General features: G+C 35.8%; 1 protein-coding gene across 7 annotated transcripts in view; it reads left to right on the forward strand.

Annotated features, from left to right (window-relative positions):
- Tasp1 (taspase 1) overlaps positions 1-24068 on the forward strand; it is a 207608-nt gene that overhangs the window by 40675 nt on the left and 142865 nt on the right. For 6 of the 7 annotated variants that reach the window (XR_016538586.1, XM_090351979.1, XM_090351978.1 and 3 more), the window contains 2 exons: positions 14527-14647; positions 19173-19257. Coding sequence is in view for 6 of the 7 variants with exons in the window: in XM_090351979.1 (XP_090208105.1) it covers positions 14527-14647; positions 19173-19257 (206 nt within the window). In the remaining variant the exon portion in view is untranslated. Of the gene's footprint in view, positions 1-12955; positions 13018-14526; positions 14648-19172; positions 19258-24068 lie in introns of those variants that run through there. The other variant, XM_090351983.1, reaches the window with a different exon arrangement.

The raw sequence follows: 24068 nt of genomic DNA on the forward strand, positions 1-24068 counted from the left end.
GGTATTTAACCTTCACAAGTTTGAGCCTCCACAAATAATGCAACCATGTTTTACATTGTTTAACAGCCCTTCTACATACACTCCATCTTCTCCACCTTGGTTCCAATTTTCACCTTCATTCCCAATTACACCCATTCCATTTTACTTAAACAGAAAAGGCCTTCCCAGTTTTTGTCAGAATTTACTATTTATCGTACCCCTTTCACTATTACCCAGCAAACTAGAAGAGAGGATGGAGTGTAACATGAGCATTACAGAGTCGTATGAAATTCATGAGGACCAGCAAGTCCTTACATGAATCTGGTTGCTAACATTTCTATATTGTGACAATGACTCCCGACTGTTATTCTCTGCGAGATCAGCCTATTATATTTTTGAGCATTGTATTTAATGCTATCTACTAAGCCACCCAATGTAGTCAGTCTTTGAATACATGGGTTCTGTATTTCTGAATCCAAACGAGCATAGAATACAAATATTCCAGAAAATAAATGGGTTTCTGCTGAACATATATAATTTGATTCTTGTCATTTCCTAAATGATACAGTGTAGCAACTATTTGCAGAGCATTAAAATTATATTATGTAGTATAAGCATTGTAGAGATGATTTGAAAAATATAGGATGAGGTGTATGGGTTATTTTCAAATAGTAATTTTATTTAAAAAGTTCTCTCTTTTTTTGGGAGGGGGGTTCTTTTTACAACAGAGTCTCACAGTGTAGACCAGGCTAGTTTGGAATGTGGGAGGTAGCCAGGGCTCGCCTCAGAAATCATGATCCTCAGCCTCTGAGAGGTGGGATTGTAAATATATGTCCCCATGCCTGGCAAATATGTAGCACTGAATATCTACACACTTAAAAACATACTGGAAATTGAACCCACATCCCATGCATGCTAGGCATGTTCTCGAACACTGAGCTACATCCCAGCTTTTATGCCATTTTTGTATAAGCTATTGAGCATGCATAGATTTTGGTCTCTGTGTATAATGTGTGTGAGGCAAAGAGTAGATGAGTGAGGAGAGAGAAGGGAAAGAGGCAATACAAAAAGAGAGAAAGGAAAAAAACAGGGAGACAAAGGCAGGCAGAGAGTGGGGGGGGGAGGGAGCAATTGAGTACAGGAGTATTCTAAAATCAATGGATACCAATGGCTATTTTTTCTCTCTTTCTTTTCCCTCCCTCTTTCCCATCCTTTTTTTTTTTAATGGTGTCAAATGCAGTTGAGCATGCTGAGTATATGCTCTTCCATTAAAGTACCCCATGAGCCCCTGTACTTAACTTCTTACTGCCTGCAGCTGGAATTGAGGCTAGGATGTTCTTCTGATCTGTTTACTGTTGCACCCCCAAGATTGGAATTTTTTTTTTTTTGACAAACTGGCCAGAAAGCAAAACAGTTTTGCCTGCTTTTGAATGGCCTGTAAATTCCTAATGGTTTTTGGTTTTTTAAATAATGGAAACAAAATCAAGAGGACTAATACTTTATGGCATCAGAACATTATATGAAATTTGAATTTCAGTTTACAAAATGAAGTTTTACTGGAATACAGCCATGGTTATTCATTTGTGTATTTTCTCTGGCTGCTGTTATGCCACAATGGCAGAGTTGAGTAGTTGAAGCATTGACTGTGTGGTCTACAAAGCCTGAATTAGGAAAGCATTGCTAGGCACATAAGTGCCCAATAAATATTTGTTGAATGAATGAATCATAACCTATGGCACCACAAAGGAGTCTAAATTGGAAATCTTTCAACCATTCTTGAAAATTTGAACTTAATTGGCCGATAAAAAAAAATCCTCAAATAATTTTTGAGTTAGTAGTTCAATTTTATTGACCCTCATTTATCTTGTAAATAGTGAAAATTGATGATGAAGTAGTAAGGAATGAATAATTTGTGTGTGTGTGTGAGAGAGAGAGAGAGAGAGAGAGAGAGAGAGAGAGAGAGGGAGGGAGGGAGGGAGGGAGGGAGGGAGGGAGGGAGGGAGGGAGGGAGAGATGGGGTGTGAACTCTCAGCCTGGGCTCTGTCCCTGAACCCTTCAGCTCTAGGCTACTGCCTTAACCTTGAGCTAAGTCCCACTTCAGGTTTTCTAGAGGTTAATAGGAGATAAGAGCCTCTGGTCCTTTTGATCAAGGTTTGAACCTTGATCCTCAGATCTCAGCCTCCTGAGTAGGTAGGATTATAGGCGTGAGCCACCGCACCTGGCCTAGGAATGAATAATTCTTAGGGGAGATAGTGTAAGGTAAGATAGATAAATTACATTTTTCTAGTATTAAGTTGAAAGGGGCTGTGAGTACACATACTGTTTTTATCACCCTCCCCATCCCCCCACTTTTTAAAAATTTGTGATGCTGGGGTTGAGCATAGGTTCTTGTACATGTAATTGCTCTATCACTGTTCTATATTCCCAACATGGACATAATTTAAGAAAATTAGTTTCAAAAGCTATTCTCCTTTCTTATCACTTCAACATAAATAAAGCTATCAGTTTGTGGAAGCAGTAATTAAAGTAATTTTGATAGCATACTTAGTTTTGAACAGGTATTATATGGTAAAATATCCATTCCGTATTTCATTCATCTAGTGATAGGTTTGTTGAACTTGTACTGGAGTGACAAAGTAACCTCCTATTAATGTCTACTTTTTAAAGGAAGATGGAAAAGTGGCAAAACATAAACCATCATTTCTTAAATGGTGTGTACCAGTTGAGTTTTGTCCAGCATTTCCAAACTTAAGTGTTTGTGTCTGTCTGAACTATTAATGCAAGTTATATAATAAATCCCCAAAGCTGCAGTGCCCTATAGCCTCAAAACCAGTTCTTGTGTTATTTTATGCTTTCAGCAAAGAAAATAAGATGGCTAATACAGGTTGTGGTTTATAGTGAGAGAGTAATGCTTTGTAGACCTCTGCTTTGGCATGGTGTACCCAGACTTCATGAAAAGACGGAGCTTCTGTGTCATGATGGGTCAATATCAATAGCACTCGACTTGCCTTTTAGCCTTGTCACCCCTTTCTTCAGAGGATCTCACTTTAAGAAAGACTTAACCTCCTTTAAAGATTGCACATAATATTAAATATATATTTTGCTTTAATCTTTACTGTTACCTGAGTTTATTTTTGTTTTTCTCTTTTTTAAAATTAGCATTTTATTTTGATTTACTTCTACACATACATAAATTTTTTTACAAATGGGGCCATTTCCTAATGATTTTCATCTGCTATCTAAAGTGCTATAATTAAAACCAAGAAATATTTCTCTTGTTTAAATCAAGAAAAGATTCTTAACATGCCATTCAACTTTCCTGGAATTTTCCTGGCATAGGAATGCTGTGTAAGAATTAAGAACACATTAGCTTTGCTTAAGGGATTCTAGTTCATAATAATCAATTATTCTGTTTATACATAATTGTAATTAATTTCTATTCATTCATTCTGTAAATGTTTATTGAGAACCTTCCTTGCACTAAGAATCGTTTTAGACACTGAGATAGAGCACTTTTAAAAAGTAAGGTATAGGGTTTATTGCTATAAAAAGAATACAAATAAAAACTATAATATCAAATTGGGAAAACTGCTATTAAGAAAAGTGAAGAAGTAAAACAAAGGAAAATAATTGGGGAATTCTGGCAAAATGCTGTTTTAGTTAAAGCAGTAAGATATCCTCTGATTAGAAGTCATTAGAGCAGAAATTGTTGACATGAGGGAAAAAGCTATGTGAAGATACTGGGAGGATGTCTTGGTCAAAGGAAAGAGTGCTTATCTTACCTTTATTCTACTTTCTTTTTTCTTTTTTTTTTTTTTTTTGCCAGGCCTAGGGCTTGAACTCAGGGCCTGAGCACTGTCCTTGGACTTTTTTTTTTCCCCGGAAGGCTAGAGCTTTATCACTTTAGCCATGACACCACTTCTGGCTTTTTTTTTTTCTTCTTCTATGTATGTGGTACCAAGGAATCGATTATGGGTCTTTTCATGCATACTAGGCAGCCACTCTTACCATTAGGCCAAACTCCTGGCCCTACTTTATTTTTTCTTATAATACTTGTCACCTGAGGATATCAGCTATGTTGAGCTGATATACATATATATTTTAATTTTTTCGTGAATATTCTGGGGCTTGAACTCAGTTCCTGAATTTAAGAACTGGGTATACAGTCTCTTAGCTTTTTTTCTCAAGGTTGTCTCCTTACCACTTGAGCCATAACCCACTTCTGGCTGTGTGTGTGTGTTTGTGTGTGTATATGTGTCTTTAACTGAAGATAGAAGTCTGATTTTCCTACTCAAGGTTCTAGCTTTGATCTCATATCAGAGCCTTCTGAGTAGCTAGAATTACAGTCCTAGTCTACTGGTGCACAGGCTTTACTGGCATATGGTCTTAATGACCTTCTTCCCTCATTGACTCACCTGCTAATCTTAATTATTTCTTTTTTTATTAAAGAATTTGTTAATATTGGTTTTTACATCATATTTCAAAGGACGTGTTTAACAAACAAGTATTCAAGAAGGGAATCTATACAATCACTGGCACTTAGATTTTAGAACATAATTAAAATTAAGGCTTAGGGTTTCTATATCATAGCTACATATTAATCTATATGATAAAACGTTATGTCTATAGAGTCATAAATTTTTATTTTTATTTATTTATTTTTGCCAGTCATGGGGTTTGAACTCCGAGCCTGAGCACTGTCCTTGGACTTTCTCAAGGCTAGTGCTCTACCCCTTGAGCCACAGCACCATTTCCAGCTTTTTTTTTTCCTATGTATTTGGTACTGAGGAATCGAACCTGGGCCTTTGTGCATGCTAGGCAAGCACTCTACCACTAGGCCAAACTCCCAGCCCCATAAATTTTTATGTCTATGTAGTTGTGTTTATATTTCCAATACCAGATGCATAGTATTGGGTACATAAATATTGAGTCCTTGCTCTTGTACTGTTTGGATTTAATAGCCACAAATTCTTTCTCTCTTTCTCTCTCTCTCTCTCTCTCTCTCTCTCTCTCTCTCTCTCTCTCTCTCTCTCTCTCTCTCTGTCTCTGTCTCTCTTTCTTTGTGCTTGAACTCTGGGCCTGGGCACTGTCCCCGAGCTCTTCAGCTCAAGGCTACCACCCTACCCCTGGGCCTGGGCATTGTCCCTGAGATCTTCAGCTCAAGGCTACTGCCTACCCCTTGAGCCACAGCCCTACTTCCCCTTTTCTAGTGATTAATTGGAGATAAGAGTCTCAAGGTCTTTAGAGTCTTTAGTGCTTGGGCTGGCTTTGAGCCTCAATCCTCAGATCTCAGCTTCCCGAGTAGTTAAGATTACAGGTGTGAGCCACCTAGCCAGGCTAATCTTACTTATTTCAAAGAACTGAATGAACTATAACAAAGATCTTGAAGTGGGGTCATTCTTTTTGTGCGCAGGGAACTGCAGTTCTGGCTCCTGTTCAGGAAGGGAGAAAAGTAGAAGATTGCACATTGTAAGAGAAAGCGGGGCGGGGGGGGGTCATATTTGATAGGGCTGTGTGATCATTGGGAATTATGATTTTGGATTTTAGTTTTTGTGTAAAAAACAATGAAAGGTTTTGAACAGGCTTGACAAAGGCATCATTGGTTACTTAGAGAATATGATGTTACTTACGTGGAGTTGGTAAAAAAAGCAGTACACCTATTACTTGACATATACTAACATTCTCCACTTTCTCCTTATAAAGTACACATACTTTAAATTTGCTGATTTTATGATTTTTTTATTGAATTTTATTGTCGGGATAATGTATAGATGGGTTCATTACTTCTCAAGCATTGATACCCCTTCTCATGCTTTTGTCCCCCTCTACCTTCCCCTGAAACATCTTGTTTTCCCCTTCCCTTCTCTATATCAAATAAAACATATAAATGTATATACAATATGCCAGGCAACAAAGTCAGATATAGAAACTTCATGAGATTAGCCATAAATGGAAAAAAAAGATAAAATAACTGCACATAGTACACTGAGAACAACAATCACAAATATAAACCTCTTGTTTCCATATCCTAGAATTCATTTGGTTTAGTCTCATCCTGTATGACCGTATGTACATAGATTTTGAGGTACTGTGATCCTCTGCTAGGAGAATCCTAGATGTGTACTAATTATTACAATGATTTTTTTTAAGACAAGGTCTTCCTATGTAATCCAGGCACTTTACATCAAACTCCTGATCCTCCTGTTTCAGGTATCATTCCCCCCCCCAAAAAAAAATCCACTAATGTTAAACTGAAATTTAACAATTTGATGAGCTTTTGAAAGGTATTAATTTGTTTATTCATTTAGTAGTTTATGGGTATTTGCATTGTTTCCAGTTTTAGGCTGTTATGAATAAACTTACATGAACATTTATATCAAGCTTTTATGTAGATATGAGCTTTCATTTATTTCAGTTACATAAAGAATAGCATTGATGTAAGACACTGCTGTCTTAACTTGTAATCCTCGCTATTCAGGAGGCTGAGAGAGATCTCAGAATTGTGGTTGAAGCCAGCTTAGGCTAGAAATTCTGTGAGACTCTAAATCCCCAATTAAGTACTGAAAAAAAGCCAAAAGTGGAGCTATGGCTCATGTGATAGAGCATAGCTTTGAGCAAAATAGCTAAGGGACAGTGCCTAGACCCCGAGTTCAAGCTCTAGAACCTCCACACACACACACAAACACACACACACACACACACACACACACACACACACACGCACATACTCTGAATTTTTGGGTGTATGATAAGTATATTGTTAACTTTAACAAAAATTGTTAAAGTGTTTTTTCATGTATATTTTTACTATGTATGAAGTTGCTCACATTTTTTAACCAATAGTTGGCAGTCTCTTTAATTTTACTTTATTGGTTGTACAGTGACATTTGGTAGTTTTTCATTTGCATTTTCCCAATGACTAGTATTTCTAAAAAGGTTCATGACACTTGTGAAACCTAGTTCAGACTTTAAGGGAGTAACTGTTGCTATGTAGTGACCACTGATAAGCCATTTTCTACACTCATAATACTCAGGTTTGACATTTGTAATAAAGAAAGATAAGGCCATGGACTGGAAAATTACTAAGAGGAAACATACGGGGTAAGGGGACATTATAGTTCAACCCAACTTGGCAGTATTCTTTTGTTGTTACTGTTGTTGCTTTTTGTTTGTTTGTTTTTTATTTTTGGTCTGTCCTGAGGCTTGAATTCTGGACCTGAGTGCTGTCTCTGAGTTTCTTTTTTGTTCAAGGCTAACATTCTATCATTTGAGCAGCAGCATGCTCACTTCTGGCTTGAGTAGTTTGTTGGAAATAAGTCTCATGTACTTTTCTGTACTAGATAGCTTCAAACCATGATCCTCAGATCCCAGTCTCCTGAGCAGATAGGACTGCAGGTGTGAGTTACCAGTGCCCAGCTCTCAACAGTATTCTTGGTAGAGGCTTTCATTTTCTATCTTCCTGGAAGCCTATTGTTAATTCTTTCCATTTCATAGATAGCCATTTCCTCTTGGATTTAATTATTTTCAATTAATTATTTTCAACTCAATTATACTTAACATTTTTTCTTATTTTTGCCCTGTGGTCTTTTTTTATTGAATTTCTTTTTTTCATATATTTTTTATTGTAATTAATAGAAAGGTTACATTATATTCGCCAGATAGAAGGTGCATTACTTCACATACATTGATACCCTTTCTCATGTCTTGGTCCCCATTTCCCTCCCCTCCACCTCCACCCCTCATCTTGTTTTCCCCCCTTCCCTATCTAATTTCAAATAACCAAATACGCATATATCCAATATATCAGATAACAAAGTGAGATACTGGAACAATATGAGATAACCAAGGGATGGAAAGGAGATGAGCAATAACATAGTACATTAAGGACAACAGTCACTCATTATATGGCTTTTGCTTCCTTATCCTGGAGGTCCTTACATTTAGTGTCGTACTATTTGGCTTAATGTCTAGATTCTGTTCTATTGTAAATCTCTGCTAGAGAGCCCAAGGTTTCTACTGATTATGAAAAATGAGGGAGACTATTGGGCCTATGTTCCTTTGAGACTGGCTTACTTCACTTAATATGATTTTTTCTAAGTCTTTCCATTTTCTTTCAAATGGGGCGATGTCATTCTTTCTGACAACAGCATAGAATTCCATTGTGTATAAATACCACATTTTGTTGATCCACTAATCAAATGAGGGACATCTGGGTTGGTTCCATGTCTTTGCTATGGTAAATAGTGCTGCAATGAACATCATTGTGCTAGTGGATTTAGTATACCCTTGTTTCTGGTGGTTGGGTAAATGCCAAGTAGTGGAATTGCTGGGTCATAGGGGGGCTATATGTTTAGTCTTTTGAAGAACTGTCATACTGCTTTCCATAGTGGTTGAACGAGTTTGCACTCCCACCAACAGTGTAGTAGTGATCCCTCCTGGCCACATCCCCTCCAGCATCTGTTGTTATTAGCTTTCCTGATCCTGGCCATTCTAACTGGAGTAAGGAGTTGTTTTGATTTGCATTTCTTTTATGACCAGAGATGTTGAGCATTTCTTCATGTGTCTATAGGCCATTTTTGTTTCTTCTTCAGAGAAGAATCTCTTTAAGTCTTTGGTCCATCTTTTAATGGGATGGTTGTTACTTTGGAGATTAGTTTTGGATTGATTCAATTTTGTGAGCTGTTGATATATTTTAGATATGAGGCCTTTGTCCGTTGTATGGTTGGTGAAGATTTTCTCCACTCTGTAGGCTTCCTAATTAGTTTACTAGCTATGTCCTTTGCCATACAAAAGCTCTGCAGTTTAATGCAGTCCCACTTATCCAGCCTTTCTCTGATTTGTTGTGATTCTTGGTTCTTATTAAGAAAGTTTCGACCTGGGCCAAGGAGGCCTAGTGTATCTCCTATTAATGAGGCAACAATCAAGAAAGCAACTCCTTTTGCAATAGCCTCAAAGAAAATAAAGTACCTAGGAATTACCTTAGCTAAGAATGTAAAGGACCTTTTTGATGAAAACTTTAAAACCCTGAAAAAGGAAATTAAAACAGAACTGAGCAAATGGAAAAACCTCCCATGCTCCTGGATTGGAAGAATCAATATCGTGAAAATGACAATCTTGCCAAGGGCTATCTACAGATTCAACATAATACCCATCAATATCCCAATGTCATTCTTTAAAGAAATAGAAGAGGCAATCCAAAATTTCGTATGGAATAATGAAAGACCCCATATAGCAAAAACACTTCTTAGCAGAAAGAACAGCGCAGGAAGAATTTCAATACCAAACTTTAGACTCTATTACAGAGCTATAATTATCAAAACAGCTTGGTACTGGCACAAGAACAGGCCTGAAGATCTATGGAATGTAACTGATGACCCAGATATTAAACCACAGACCTATGGCCACTTAATCTTTGACAAGGGAGCCAAAAAAAAAAATAGAATGGAAGAAAGACAATCTCTTCAACAAGTGGTGCTGGCAGAACTGTTTAAGCACCTGCAGAAATCTAAAGTTGGATCCTTCTTTGTCACCCTGCACTAGAATTAACAAAGTAAATGCCCTGTGGTCTTATTTGGAGTACTGGTCTCTAATCCCTGACACTTTTTCCTCAGTTGTATGTATGTATTTTAAATTATGTCAATGTCATACGTGTTTTTCTTGGATACAGCACAATTCCAGGGAGGTGAAAAAGTTTATAGACAATTTTGAATATTTGAAAACCTTTATATTGATTTAGATTGGTTGTATTTTCCTAGGTAATAATGATCTTATTGAAACAATGGAGCCAGTTTTTAAAATTACTTCAGATTTCTGGAACTTGAGAGTGTGGCTTGCATGAACTGTAATACTTGTCATCCTCTTCCTTGCCCTCCTTGTGCCTTTTGTCTCTTTGGTCTTGGCTTATTTCAGTCAACATGATTTGCTTTTAATTTCATGTACTTCCCAGCAAATGCCTTTATTTTATCTTGTCTGGTAGCTATGTAGAACTCCATTGCACATAGGTATCACATTTTTTTGTACCCATCCTTCTGTAGTGGGACATCTGGGTTGTTTCTATCTCTTGGCTATTGTGAAGAGTGCAGTGATGAACACGGTTTGTGCAGGTGTCCTTATTATATGTCCTTGGTCATGTTGCTTAGGGTATTGGTATGGCTGGGTTGTAGGGAAGCTCTATGTTTAGTTTTTTGAGGAACCTCCAAACTGCTTTCCAGAGTGATTGTGCTAGTTTACATTCCCATCATAAGTGCAGTATGGTTCCTTCTTCTCCACATCCCAGCTAGCATTTACTGTTGTCTGAATTCAGAATATTGGCCATTCTGATTGGGGGAAAGTGGTATCTCAGGGTTGTTTTTATTTGCATTTCCTTTATGGTCATAGATAATGAGCATTTTTTTTTACCTCTTCATTTAGTTCCCTTGCCCATTTAGTGATTGGTTTGTTGGGTTTGGGGGACATTAGTTTCTTAAGTTCCCTGTAAATATTAGATATTAAGCCTTTGTCTGATGTATTATTGGTAAATATCTTTTCCCAGATGATTGGCTGTCTTTCTGTTTTAGTAGTTATGTCTTTAGCTGTGCAGAGACGTTTTAATTTTAGGTAGACCTATTTGTCAAGTCTCTCTCCAATATGTTCTGACCCTGGGATTCTGTTCATGAAGTTCCTTCCTATGTCCATGAGTTCCAGTGTCTTCTCTATTTTGTCTTGTAGTAGTTTCAGAGTTTCAGGCCTGATATTGGGGTCTTTTGATCCATTTTGAGTTAATGTTCATGCATGGTGATAAACTTAGATCCACTTTTAGTTTTCTACCTGTGGCTGCCCACAGCATCAATAATTGGAGAAGCTTTGTTTTCTCCATTGTATATCTTAGGCTTTTTTTGGGTCAAATATCACCTGACTATAAATATTTTTATTTTTTATCAGTCCTTGGGCTTGAACTCAGGGCCTGGGTACTGTCCTTGGGCATTTTCAATGCTAGAGCTGTACCACTTGAGCCACAGCACCACTTCTGGCTTTTTTTTTCTTTTTGTGTATGTGCTATACATACACAAATGTGGAATCGAATCCAGAGCTTCGTGCAAGCTAGGCAAGCACTGTACCACTAGGCCAAATTCCCAGCCCATGGTTTATATTTTCAAGAACTACTCACAGTATTACACCAAAAAGTCTATGTTCTTCTTTAGCTTTCAAGTATATCACTGGCCTCTGACTCTAAGCCTTTTTAGTCTGTCCATCTTGATATAAGCTGGTTTTTTTTTTGCCATATCTTTTCAAGATATAATTCATGTCATAAAAATGTGCCCCTTTTTAGTGTATCACTCAGTTTTGCTTATATTTATAACATCCAACAACCATTATCATTGTATAATTTTAGTTCATTTGCCAGATGCCAAAACTGAAACGTCTTACATATGATCAATTTTTTCACCTTTCCTCCTCTCTCCTTGTCCCACTAATATGCTTTATGGATTTGCCTTTCCTGGATCTTCTATGTAAATGAAGTACTCTAGTGCATCATCTTTTGTGGCTGGCTTAACAAACACTTAACATATTCTTTCAAAGTCTTCTTTTCATATTGTATCACTACATTTTATTTCTATTAGAACTCTGTTGTATATATGCAGAACATTTTATTTATGTTTTATTAGCTGATGGGCATTGAATTGTTTTTGCTTTTTGGTATTGATGAATGATGCTACTTTAAATATTCATATACATCTTTTATGTAGACATATGTTTTCATTTTCCTTGGGTATACAAGTTGAATTGTTGGGTCAAATGGTAACTCTGTGTTTTAACTTTTTGAAGACCTGCCAGATGTTTTCCAAACTGGCTGCACCATTTTACATTCCTCTCAGCATTGTATAAGGTTTTTAATTTTTCCATACCATTGCCAGCATGTGTATTATCTGTCTAATTATAACCATCCTGTGGGTGTGAAGTAGTATTTCATTGTGGTTTCGATTTGCCTTTCTCTGATGACAAATGGCTTTGAGCATCTTTTCATGTGCTTGCTAGTTATTTATATATCTTCTTTGGAGCAGTGTTTATTTATATAATTTACCCATTTTTAAATTGTATCTTTTAATTTAGAATTATAGGAAGATTTTTTATATTCTGACTACAAGTCATTTATCATTTATATAATTTGCAATTTTTCCCTCATCCTTTGGGGTACTTATGATATCCTTTAAAACACAAAAGTTTTAAATTTTGATTACATCCCATTTATGTAGGTTTTTTTCCTTTGGTTATTTTTAATGCCAAATATAAGAAAACATTGTCTAGTTCAAGGTGATGCATATTTGCCCTTAAGTTTTCTCTAAAATTTTTAGTTTTAGCTTTTATGTTTAGGTCTTTGATCCATTTTGAGTTAAATTTGAGTAATATTTTTGTATAGAAGTTCAACTTCAATTTTTACCCAGGCCTAGTCAGTTGTCTGAGCACTATTTATTGAAATGGTGATACTTACTTAGTTGTTTTGACATCCTTTATTCTTTGAAAAAACCTGCAAGGTTTTTCTTTTCTAAATTCTTGATTGATAAGCTTATTGATAACTGTAAATTGTAAATGTACAAGTGTGAATCTTCCAATTCTGATCTTTTCAAGATTTTGGCATTCTAGTTTCATTGCATTTCCATATAAATTTGTCTGGTCTGTAAATTTCTGCCAAAATGGCAACCTAATATGATAAAGGGTAGAACTGAATGAGATCAATTTAGGAAGGTTTTGTAACACTATTCATTCTTCTGATCCATTGTTGTGGGATTTCCTTTCCTTTAAAAACATAATTTTTGACACATTTAAAATTTTTTATTCTTTGTATAAGTCTCACTCATCTTTCTTTTTAATTTTCCTTTTTCTTCTGGTTCTAGTACTGTGATTTGAACTCAGGATTTTGTACTCTCATTTTGCTTTCTGGTTTACAGCTGTCAATCTATAGCTTGAATTCCACTTCAAGAGTCTTGTGGATTTTTCTGCCCAGGATGACTCCCAGTCATAATCTTCTGCTCTCAGCCTGCTGAATAGCTGGGACTGCAGGTGTGAATACAGAGTTTACTGCTAGCAGCACATCTTTAATTCTTCCCCTCAACCCTGCCACCCCAGTTTCTGGGTTGAACTCAGTGCCTCATGCTGTCACTCAGCTTGCTTTTTCACAGTGTGTACTCTTACCACTTGAGCCACACCCCCAGTCCCATATTTTTATTTCTGAAACTATTTTATTGTTTGTGATGTAATTCGTAAGTTGTCTCTACCCCACTTTTGTACTGAGTTGGAAGGCTTTGTTCTTGCTGGGAACACAGTCTATCACTTGAATCTTTTCTGTCCCCTTTGACTTTGTAATTCAGTTTTCAGACAAGTGTGACAGGCAAGGGAATTTGACTCCCCAGTTGCTGGCAATTCTCCTACCTGCACCTTCTGAGTACCTGGGGGGAGGAGGTGTGTGTGTGTGTGTGTGTGTGTGTGTGTGTGTGTGTGTGTATACATAGATAGATAGATAGATAGATACATACATAGATAGATACATACATAGATAGATACATACATAGATAGATAGTAAAATTTGCCAGCCTTGGGGCTTGGTTTCAGGGCCTGAGCACTATCCTTGGGCTTTCTCAAGGCTAGGGCTCTATCATTTGAGCCACAACACCACTTCTATCATTTTCTAGCTATGTGATACCAAGGAATGGAATCCAGGTCTTGTATGCTAGGCAAGCACTCTACCCCTAGGCCAAATTCCTGGCCCTCTAGCTTGTTTTTTGAGATCGGATCTTGTTAAATTTTTTTTTTCATCTTGGCTTACTTAGAATTGTAGCCTTTCCATTTCTGCCTCCTGAGATAAATGGATGATTTTCTTAATTTCATTTTTGTACTTTCCATTGTACTGTTTACAAATGTAATTAGTTTTGTATATTGATCGTGTATCCTGGAACCATAATTAATTTATTAACACTGACAGTTTTGTAATGGAGTCCTGAGGTTCCCCTCTTTAGTATACAAGAGTATCTCATTTTCAAATAGTGATTTCAGTTCTTTCTTTCTAGCTGTTCTTCTTTGCCTACTTGTTTTGTAACTGTGTGTGTGTGTGTGTGTGTGTGTGTGTGTGTGTGTGTGTGTAGGAACACGGTTAAAAAAGAAGTGATGAGAAAGATATATTAGCCTTTGACCATTAATTGGAATCTTAGCTCTAGAATTTTTGTAGATTGTCTTATTTTTTATTATGATGGGATATTGCATCAATTTATTTATTTAGATATTAAACCAAACTTATTTCCTGGCATCACTGATTCATGATATAAATGCTTTTCATAATATACTGGATTTGGTTTGTTAGCCTTCCTTTGTGATTTTTGTGTTGATATTTACAAGGTATATTTGTCTCTAGATGTCTTTCTTCATGTTATATTTGTCTTGTTATCAGGGTAGTGCTGGCATCATACAATGAATTTGAAGCATTTTCTCACCTAGGTTTTAGAAGAGTTTGTGAATTATTACTATTAATTCTGACATAAAGCCTAATGACGTTTAATTTTTGGTTTTGTCTTTTAGGATTCTCCTTTTACAAATGCAGGAATGGGATCTAATTTAAATCTCTTAGGGGAAATTGAGTGTGATGCCAGCATTATGGATGGAAAATCTTTAAATTTTGGAGCAGTTGGAGCATTGAGTGGTATGCATTATAACCTCATTTCACACTTTCTCTAGACTTACTTTAGTTTTTTAGAAATCATTCTTGCTGGAAGTAGTGTTGAAAACAATTTTTATTGCATTTAAATTATAAAACAATTTTATAGAAAATAATTTTATAGAAAACAGCAAAGGCTCGAGATGTAGCCCCATTGGTAGAGTAGTTTTCCAGGCTGGATGAGGCTTTGGGTTTGATTTCTAGCACTGTAAAACAATAAAAGATGGGACAACAAAACCTGAGTCAAAGTTTAGTTAGAATTTATTTCCTTTCCTTCAAGAATTTTAAACATTTAACAGTTCTTTTAGAATATTAATTTTGAAATTTAAAATATATGAATACTTTTATTAATAATTTTCAGATATTATGAATAAAATTTACGTTTTATCTTTTATATTGTCACTTTTTAATCCTGTTATATTCTGTGGGATTTAACCTTAAAAATCAAATCTTTTAGGCAGTATATTTATGTAATAGAAATATAGTTTTATTTTGTGACTATGGTTATTTGTTATTTATTATAAAATAACTATATTATTATAAACCTTACTTTCTTGGTATTGGTATTGGTACTGGAGCTTGAACTCAGGTCCTGGGCTCTGTCTCTGAACTGTTTTGCTCAAGGCTAATGCTCTACCACTTGACCCACAGTTCCACTTCTGCTTTTACTGATTAGCTAGAGATAAAAGTGCCATGGACTTCCCTGGTCAGATTTTAGCCTCATGAGGATGAGGATTAAGGGCATGAGCCACTGACATCCAGTCTGAAACTTTTAAAAATAGGATATGTTGGAGATTTTTTCCCACATGTATGCATAAAAGATTGATCTAATTTTTTTTATAATTCACTTAAATCCATGTGAAATGAGCTGGTGTTAAATATGCCACCTTCATGAAATTTTAAAAATGTATGTATTTATACTGTTGTATACAAATATCTGTCTGTCTACACACACATTCCTAGTATAAAGTTACGTAAAATACAAAAGATACCAACATAAAAAACACATACCTAGGAGACAGAAGAAACAACCCAACTTTTCTTGACTATTTGGTTGTTAACAGAGCATTATTAATTGCTGTTAGGTTGCTACTAATATTAATAATAATATTTTATTGTGAAATCCCTGTTAGTATTTACTTTTCCTTTAAAAAAGGTATGAGGGGGCCGGGAGTTTGGCCTAGTGGTTAAAGTGCTTGCCTAGCATGCATGAAGATCCGGGTTCGATTCCTCGGTACCACATACATAGAAAAAAGCCAGAAGTGGTGCTGAGGCTCAAGTGGTAGAGCTCTAGCCTTGAGAAAATCCAAGGACAGTGCTCAGGCCCTGAGCTCAAGCCCAGGACTGGCAAAAAAAAAAAAAAAAAAAAGGTATGAGGGTGGGGGGGGGGTTTGGCCTAGTGGTAGAATGCTTGCCTAGCATGCACAAAGACCCGGGTTCGATTCCTTAGCACCACATACATAGAAAAAAGCTGGAAGTGGTGCTGAGGCTCAAGTGGTAGAGCTCTGGCCCTGAGAAAGCCCAGTGACAGTGCTCAGTCCCTGAGCTTAAGCCCATGACTGGCGAAAAAACAAAAAACAACAACAAAAGCAACCCCTTGCTTCTCTTTTAGCCCAGTGTGGTGACTCATGCCTGTAATCATAGCTACTCAAGAGGCTGAGATCTGAGGATCCAGGTTTAAAGCCAGCCTGGGCACAAAAGGACCGGCCGGAGATTCTTTTTTTTTTTTTTAATAATTTTTTTTATTGTGATTAATAGAAGGGTTACATTATATTGACCAAATAGAAGGTGCATAACTTCACAAACATTGATGGACCGGAGACTCTTATCTATAATTAACCTCTAGAAAATGGGAAGTGGGGCTTGGCTCAGGGTAGAGTGATAGCCTTGAGCTAATAAGCACAAGGACAGTGCCCAGGCCTAGTTCAAGCCCCATGACCCACATAAAAAACAAACAAAACAAAACAAACCTGTCCAGTCAGCTATCTTTTCTACTACAGTGTGTCTCCAGTGCCCTCTACTGACAAACTTTCCATTGTGCCACCTGGCAAGTGAAAGATTTATTGCTGGGCTTAGTAGTGTATACCTATAATCCCTTCACGGAGAAGTCTGAGGCAGGATTGTGAGTACAAGGTCAGCATTCGCTCTATAGAAAGACCCTGACTCCACTCTTATATCTTCCACAAAAGCTTAAAAAAAAAGAACGGGGTGGGGGAGGGATTGTATATGTTTTATTCAGATCAGGTGACAAAGGGTGAATTTGTAATTGTAAAGAAACGGATGGCTAGTACAGTTACAATAAAGGGCTAACATTTTTTGTCTCTTGTATAGTTCATTCTTATTAATTCTGTATTACATATAAATAATAAATTCTTAAATATACACTTTAATTTTATTCTGCTCCATTAATGTAGTCTGTTTCCTACCCAGATTATACTCATAGAGTAGTTTTGAATAAGAAATGTTTTTTTTTTTTTTTTAAATTGAGACATGGTCTTGCTTCATAACTCAGATTGGCCTAGAATTCAGTATGTTGCTCAGGCTGTCTAGAACTTGTGATTTTTCTGCTTCAACATTTCAAGTTCTCTGACTATTGCTACTACACTATGCTGAGAATCAAAAACCTCTTAATTTTTCTTTCAAAGTTGTCTCTCTCCATTGAATAGGCTTGTCATGTGTCATAGTGTCATAAAAATTCTTTTAAAGATAAATGCTGATGGTGGATTTATAGATTTGCATGTGTAATTTACTTTGGTAATTACCAATGTTCTTGTAAAATGGAATCATATTCCAAAATATATATTTTAAGGAACTGTATATATTTGGACATTTCCTCTCTTGATATTTTTCATTTTTTTATGGCAATATTTTGTTATTTAGCTAAATTTAGATATCAAATTTTGTTTGATCTTGTTTTGTGTTAGGCTGGTAGCCTTTTTTAATTTTTGGTTTTATTTTTTTATTTTTTATTTTTTCCAGTCCTGGGGCCTGAAATCAGGGGCTAAGCACTGTCTTTGGCCTTTCTCAGGGCTAGAGATCTAACACATGAGCCACAATATCACTTCTGGCTTTTTTTATAATTATGGTACTGAGGAATTGAACCCAGGTCATCATGCTAGGTAAGCCCTCTACTACTAGGCCAAACTCCCAGCTCCTTTGGTTTTATTTTATGATAGCATCTCACTGTGTAGCCCAGGCTGGCCTCAACCCATAATCCTCCTGTTTTAGTTTCCTGGGCGCTATGATTACAAGTGTGTGTCACTGTAACTGGCCTGTTGGTAGTCTTAATTTATTATAGTCTTTTCATATCCCTATACTTTTTTTTATACTAATAGGGTACAGAGAGAGTCTGTAGATTAATGGTGAAGGATATCATCTTTGGTATTAGCTGCCCGGTTTAGCATCTCAGCTTTGTGACTTTGGGCAAGCAATTTAACTTTCAGTGTACATGTTTCCTCCTTAATCACACAGAGGGTTTTTTTTTTTTTTTTTTTTGCCAGTCGTGGGCTTAAGCTCAGGGCCTGAGCACTGTCCTTGGATTTTCTCAAGGCTAGAACTCTACCACTTGAGCCTCAGCACCACTTCTGGCTTTTTCTATGTATGTGGTACTGAGGAATCGAACTAGGGTCTTCATGGATGCTAGGCAAGCGCTGTACCACTCGGCCAAACTCCCAGCCCCAGACAGAGTTTCTAAACATAACTAAGTCAGAGAATTGAGAGATCTGTTAAACAAATCATCTGGTACAAATTTCAGAGTTTGCCAATGGGTGAGTCACATTATTAGGTACTAGGTAACTAACTTCATGGCATTGACTTATCATTATGATCATCTTGTTTGCTATTGACATTGCCAACCTATTGATGTTATTATATTCATGATGTCTTCTGAGGTGGTGTTCCTTGAGACAAGCCTGGCCATCTCAGTGTTTTCTTTTGTGTTCTGGAAACTAAACCACACACTAGGCTACAATATTCAACATATGTGTCCTCTTCCCCAAATCCCTTTCCAATTGAAGTTCTCTCTCCTGTATAGGTGAGATTTCCAAGTTTTGGTTTACTTTTCCTCATTTTTTTCTCTTCATGATAAAGCTGAACATGTTTATAATCATATTTATTTTTAAAAAAGGTCAGTTAGAGCCTGGGACATTTATTTAACTGACAGTAGGAGAAAGTTACATGTTCAGTTGATTTTTTAAAATTGCAAAATCGATTTTAAAAAAGAGCCTAATTTAAATACCTACTATTTTTTCTTTTATTGTATTTTATTATCGGGGTATTTTATAGAGGGTTTACAGTTACTAAATATCTACTGTTTAAAGCTCAAATTTTTTTGCTGTAACATGGGGCAAAAATGAAAATATACATATATATTATATTCTTTTCTTGAAGCTACTAGACATTAACGTAGCTTGAAAGTAAAAAAAAATTTCTAAGGTATTTTCAAGTTGTTTTTTTGAAAGGAAGTTTGAAGATTTTTGTTTTATTTCTTCTCTGACAATTTTATTTCTAGGAATCAAGAACCCAGTCTCAGTTGCAAATAGACTGTTGTGTGAAGGGCAGAAGGGCAAGCTTTCAGCTGGAAGAATTCCTCCCTGGTAACCACTTTGTTCTTCTTGACTTTTCTTGTGTCTTTGGTATTTGGTGTATGTGGTGTTTGAAGGCTGTTTAATCCATAGAAGACTAATGCTGTTGGGTACACACCAGCAGTAGCATGCCTTTGACAGTAAGACATACTTTTTTTTCTGTAATCTTGGAACATTTTGTACATTTGGTAAATTTCCAGATGGAATAGAATATTGTGGATTAAAGCCTAGGAGGTCAGAGTGAAGTTTTAGCTTTGTAGTTGATTCTTGAGAGGATTTTGCTTTGCTGGTTGCCCAGTTGGGATTATTTTATTGCTAAACTTTAAAAGTATCTTAAGTATTGGAGTACAGCTAAAGTAATTGATTTGAGGACATTTCTCAGAATAAAAAACACATTGAAAATTGTAAATAATCTTGTTGAATCTGTTATTTGGTACTAGTAATTGACAATGCTTTGGTTTTCATGTTAGTAAAAAACAAAAGAGGGGCTGGGAGTTTGGCCTAGTGGTAGAGAGCTTGCCTAGCATGCACGAAGACCCAGGTTCAATTCCTTGGTACCACATACATAGAAAAAAGCTGGAAGTGGTGCTGAGGCTCAAGTGGTAGAGCCCTAGCCTTGAGAAAAATCCAAGGACAGTGCTCAGTCCCTGAGCTTAAACCCAGGACTGGCAAAAAACAAAAAAACAAAAAACAAAACAAAAACAAAAAACAAAAGATTTCTAGGATAGAATTGCAAGACCATAACTTTTATGTATATAGGAAAATTTGATCTATAGTAATAATGTCATCTCAAATTAGTTTTATGGAAAAGGATGACCTACTAAGTAGGTTGTGTTGAGACAATAGAGTATATAGTGGAAAATATTTGATTTAATTCTTGCCTCATTCTTTGGAAAAATGCTGAAAAATTTGATTGTAGAGTATAAAACATAAACAACCTAAGTATCCATTAATGAATGGTTAAATAAATTTCTTTCTAGTCATTTTATTACATACCCTGTGGCATTAAAAATAGAGATATATTTGCATATAACATGGATTAATATAATTTTACTCCAGCTTCCATGATAGAATACTTTATATAGACTGGTTTTAACAGCAGGCATTTATATCTCAGAGACCTAGAGGTTGGGAAATTAAATATAAAGATTTAGCCTATTTGGTTTCTGGTAAGGGCCTTTTTTCTTGTCTTACAGATGGCTGCCTTCTTGCTGTGTCTTCACATTGGAAGTGTGATGAGGGAGAGGTTGCATAAGACAGAGATGGAGAGGAAAGGGAGGGATAGGCTATCCTCAATTACTGCGATTTTTATCAGGATATAAGTTAAGGAGCATCTTGTAGTAGTTCTACAGATCACTGATGATGTGTTTGGTTTTTAAAATTCTTTTTGTTTCAGTTTGAAGTTTCTATTGCTATGGTTTAAATTTTAACAAATGATTTTTCTGCAATTTCTAGTCACTTGGAAATCATATCCAGCTTATTTTTTATTTTTGATATTTGATCCTTATGTCCAGAAGTTTGGTTTGAATTTTTTAAAAAGTGTGCTTCAAAGTGGAGGTGTGGCTCAATATGGTAGAACTGCCTAGGCAAGCACGAGGCCCTGAGTTCAAACCCCAGTGCCACCAAAAGTGAATGAGTGACTGAATAAGTAAACTAATTAAAATAAAAGGCTTACATATCTTATAAAAAGGCTTATACACATTTAAATGTGATTAATCTTCTAGCTTATGAGTGGAGTCATAACATTTTTTTTTAGGGCTGCATAAGTAGCCCAGTGGTAGAGGTCTTATATAGCCAAGGCCTGGGCTGGATTCCTGGCATTGCAAAAGTGGAACACAAAAATAATGGTTTATTGGACCTATCATTTTTGTTATTTCTAGGATTTTTTTCAATTGGTTGATTTGTTCATTATATATTTCATTTTTCTGATTTTTGTGTGCTTAGTACTTTTTTATTGTATTTCAGTTATGGTATCATTTACTTTTCAGAATGCAGTATAATTTTTATTTTAGTAACTATGATTTTGAACTGGATATGGCTGTTATTTAAAGGAAGTTGAGATCTTTCTGATCTTTCTTTAGATTTTGTCACATGCGACGAGAGAAGCATTTACCCTTGAGGTACTATTATTTTGCTATTGAGTTAAAACCTTTTGAGGTACTATAGGAAATGCAGCTAGAAGGAGGCTTTTTATTTTAGCTTCTGGAATTCTTTACTCTGACAGTTCCCGGTTCTGTCTGAACATGGGGACTATTTTCTTTAGAATTGTCAAGTTATTTGTTTTGGATGGTTTTCTTTTATGTACATTCTGAACATTTAGCTGAAGACTAGAAGGATTCTCTGTGCAGCTGTCTGGGGTCCTCTAGCTAAGCGGCTTTCTTCTTTCTGGCACTTGGTCCTGTTAATTCTGGCCTCTCTGATTGCCCAGCTTTGGCCAACCGAGACATTGTTGGGATACTGTAGAATGGTCTAGAAACTTTCTCAGTCATGAAAGTGAACCCTTTGATTTCAGTAAGGCAAGATTTATATTGTTCCTCTTTCTCAAAGATGACGCTCCTCTGATGTCTAATATCTAAAACTGTTTTAAAAATTTCTCTGTTGTTTTTTTTTCATTGGTTTTATTAGTCTGTCATGTCCAGAAGTAGAAATTGCTCACATACTTGGAAATTTGCTATGTAATTTGAAAACAAGGATGAAAGCAAGCAAGTGAGCAAACCAAGGCTGGGGGCAATGGCTCACACCTGTAACCCCAGCTACTCAAGAAGAAGAGGAGCCATCCTGAGCCCAAAGTTCATCTTAAACAATAAGCTAGTTGAAAAATTTTTTGAAAATTTCTGTAAAAGGAATTTGAGGAATTTACAGAAATCAAGGAATAGTAATAGTTCTTACTATTTAATATGTTACATTTCATATATTCCAAGTGCATCATGTACCTTATTCTTTGCATCTTATATGGCTATAAGCTTTAAATAATCATAGCCTTATTTGTCTTTTAAACATTTTCTTGTACTGAATAATGAAATGATAGGAATCAGTTTTTAAGTTAAATAATATTGTTTTCCCCCATATGTAATTTACATTAATGATTGGAGTCCTTGAGGTATATCTGGAATCCTGGAGGTATATATGAATCAGTAAACTGCATGTTTATAGTGGTATAGAAGCATGGTTCTTTGAAAATGATTTATCTGTCAATAATGCAGACTTCTACTTTTGTCCAGATAGCCTATTTCAAGTATTTGCTTTGCAGGCACTTGTATTGTAAGAGTTTTAATTACCTCACCTCAGTGTTGGTTTTAGCAGAATTTTGTTGATTTGCTTATAAAATGTTAGATCTAATTTAATACAAGATGAAAATAACACAAGGAAGATACTGTCCTTTAATGTAGAAAATGGAGTTTGTTATTTAATATCTTTTTTCCATATAATTTTTATTGTAATTAATAGAAGGCTTACATTACATTCTCCAGATGGAAGGTGCATTACTTCACATACATTGATACCCTTTCTCAGTTATTTAATATCTTGAAAAAGTTTAGTATTTGTTGTGCCTTCCCCTCATCTTATTTTCCCCCTTCCCTATCCTATTTCAAATAAACATATTTATAATATACCAGATAACAAGTTAAGATACTGTAACAATATGAGATTGTCATCAGGATTTTATATGGTAGATTCTTTTTTCTAAATTAAAAAAAATTATTATAAGGTGGTATACAAGGGGGCTATAGTTACATAAGTCAGGTAAATTTCTTTTTGGACAATATTACCTTTTCCTTTGCTCTCTCAGTTTTCCTTAGATATAAAATTAGGATTTTTTTTTTTTTTTTTGTGGAGCAATACTTAGGGCTTTATGCTTTTTAGGCAGTGTTCTACCACATGAGCCATGCCTCCAGCTAGGAAAAACATTTTAAAGAATATTTTAGAGTTTTTTTTTTTTTTAATAGAGGCTTGTAGAAGTAAAGTGGTGTGTGTGTGTGTGTGTGTGTGTGTGTGTGTGTGTGTGTGTGCACACGCGTGCCAGTCCTGGGGCAGGCAGGCTTGAACGCAGGGCCCAAATGCTATTCCTGAGCCTTTTCACTCAAGGCTGATGGTCTACCATTTGAATGACAGTTTTACTTATGGCTTTTTAGGTGGTTAATTGTAGAGGAGTGTCTTATGGACTTTCCTGTTCAGCCTGGCTTTTGAACTGTGATACTCAGAACTCAGGCTCCTGAGTAGCTAGGATTACAGGTGTGAACCACCTATGTCTAGTGAAGCCCTTTTTATTGCTTTCTCTGTTTTTACATTTGTGTTTATTAAAAAAACAATTATTGAAACTGAATGTTCAGTTTCTCATTGGAACCATTTTGATATGTTTCTGGTGTCTGAGAACCTTATATTTCATTTTGACAATTTGTTACTGGTATTATTAACAGTCAGATCATAAGACTTTTAGTATGCATTACTTTTGAGTTTTTAGTGTTTGAATGATTAGAATAACAGAAGCAAAATATTGAAGAACTCACGAGCAGGCACAAATTCAAGGAATCCATTACTGCCTGGCTGAGATCTTTTTTAAGTAGCTAGCAAAGGAAGAAGATGAAGTGATTGTTATTATAATCACTATTTGCCATTACTATATGCTTCAAGTTATTTAGGAAATAGGATGGTATTTGAAATCTATAAAAATGAATCTTTCATTGTAATCCATTTTGTTATATTAAAACTTGCAGTTGTGTATATATGCACATATATAAGCAATATATATACATATATATGCCATAGTACTTACCATCATAAAACTGACTTGTATTCTTGTTTCATTGAGGCTCAGAAATAGA

Source organism: Megascapheus bottae, chromosome 18 (assembly GCF_031878675.1).
Source record: "Megascapheus bottae isolate mThoBot1 chromosome 18, mThoBot2.hap1, whole genome shotgun sequence".
In the NCBI taxonomy this organism is placed as follows: domain Eukaryota; kingdom Metazoa; phylum Chordata; class Mammalia; order Rodentia; family Geomyidae; genus Megascapheus; species Megascapheus bottae.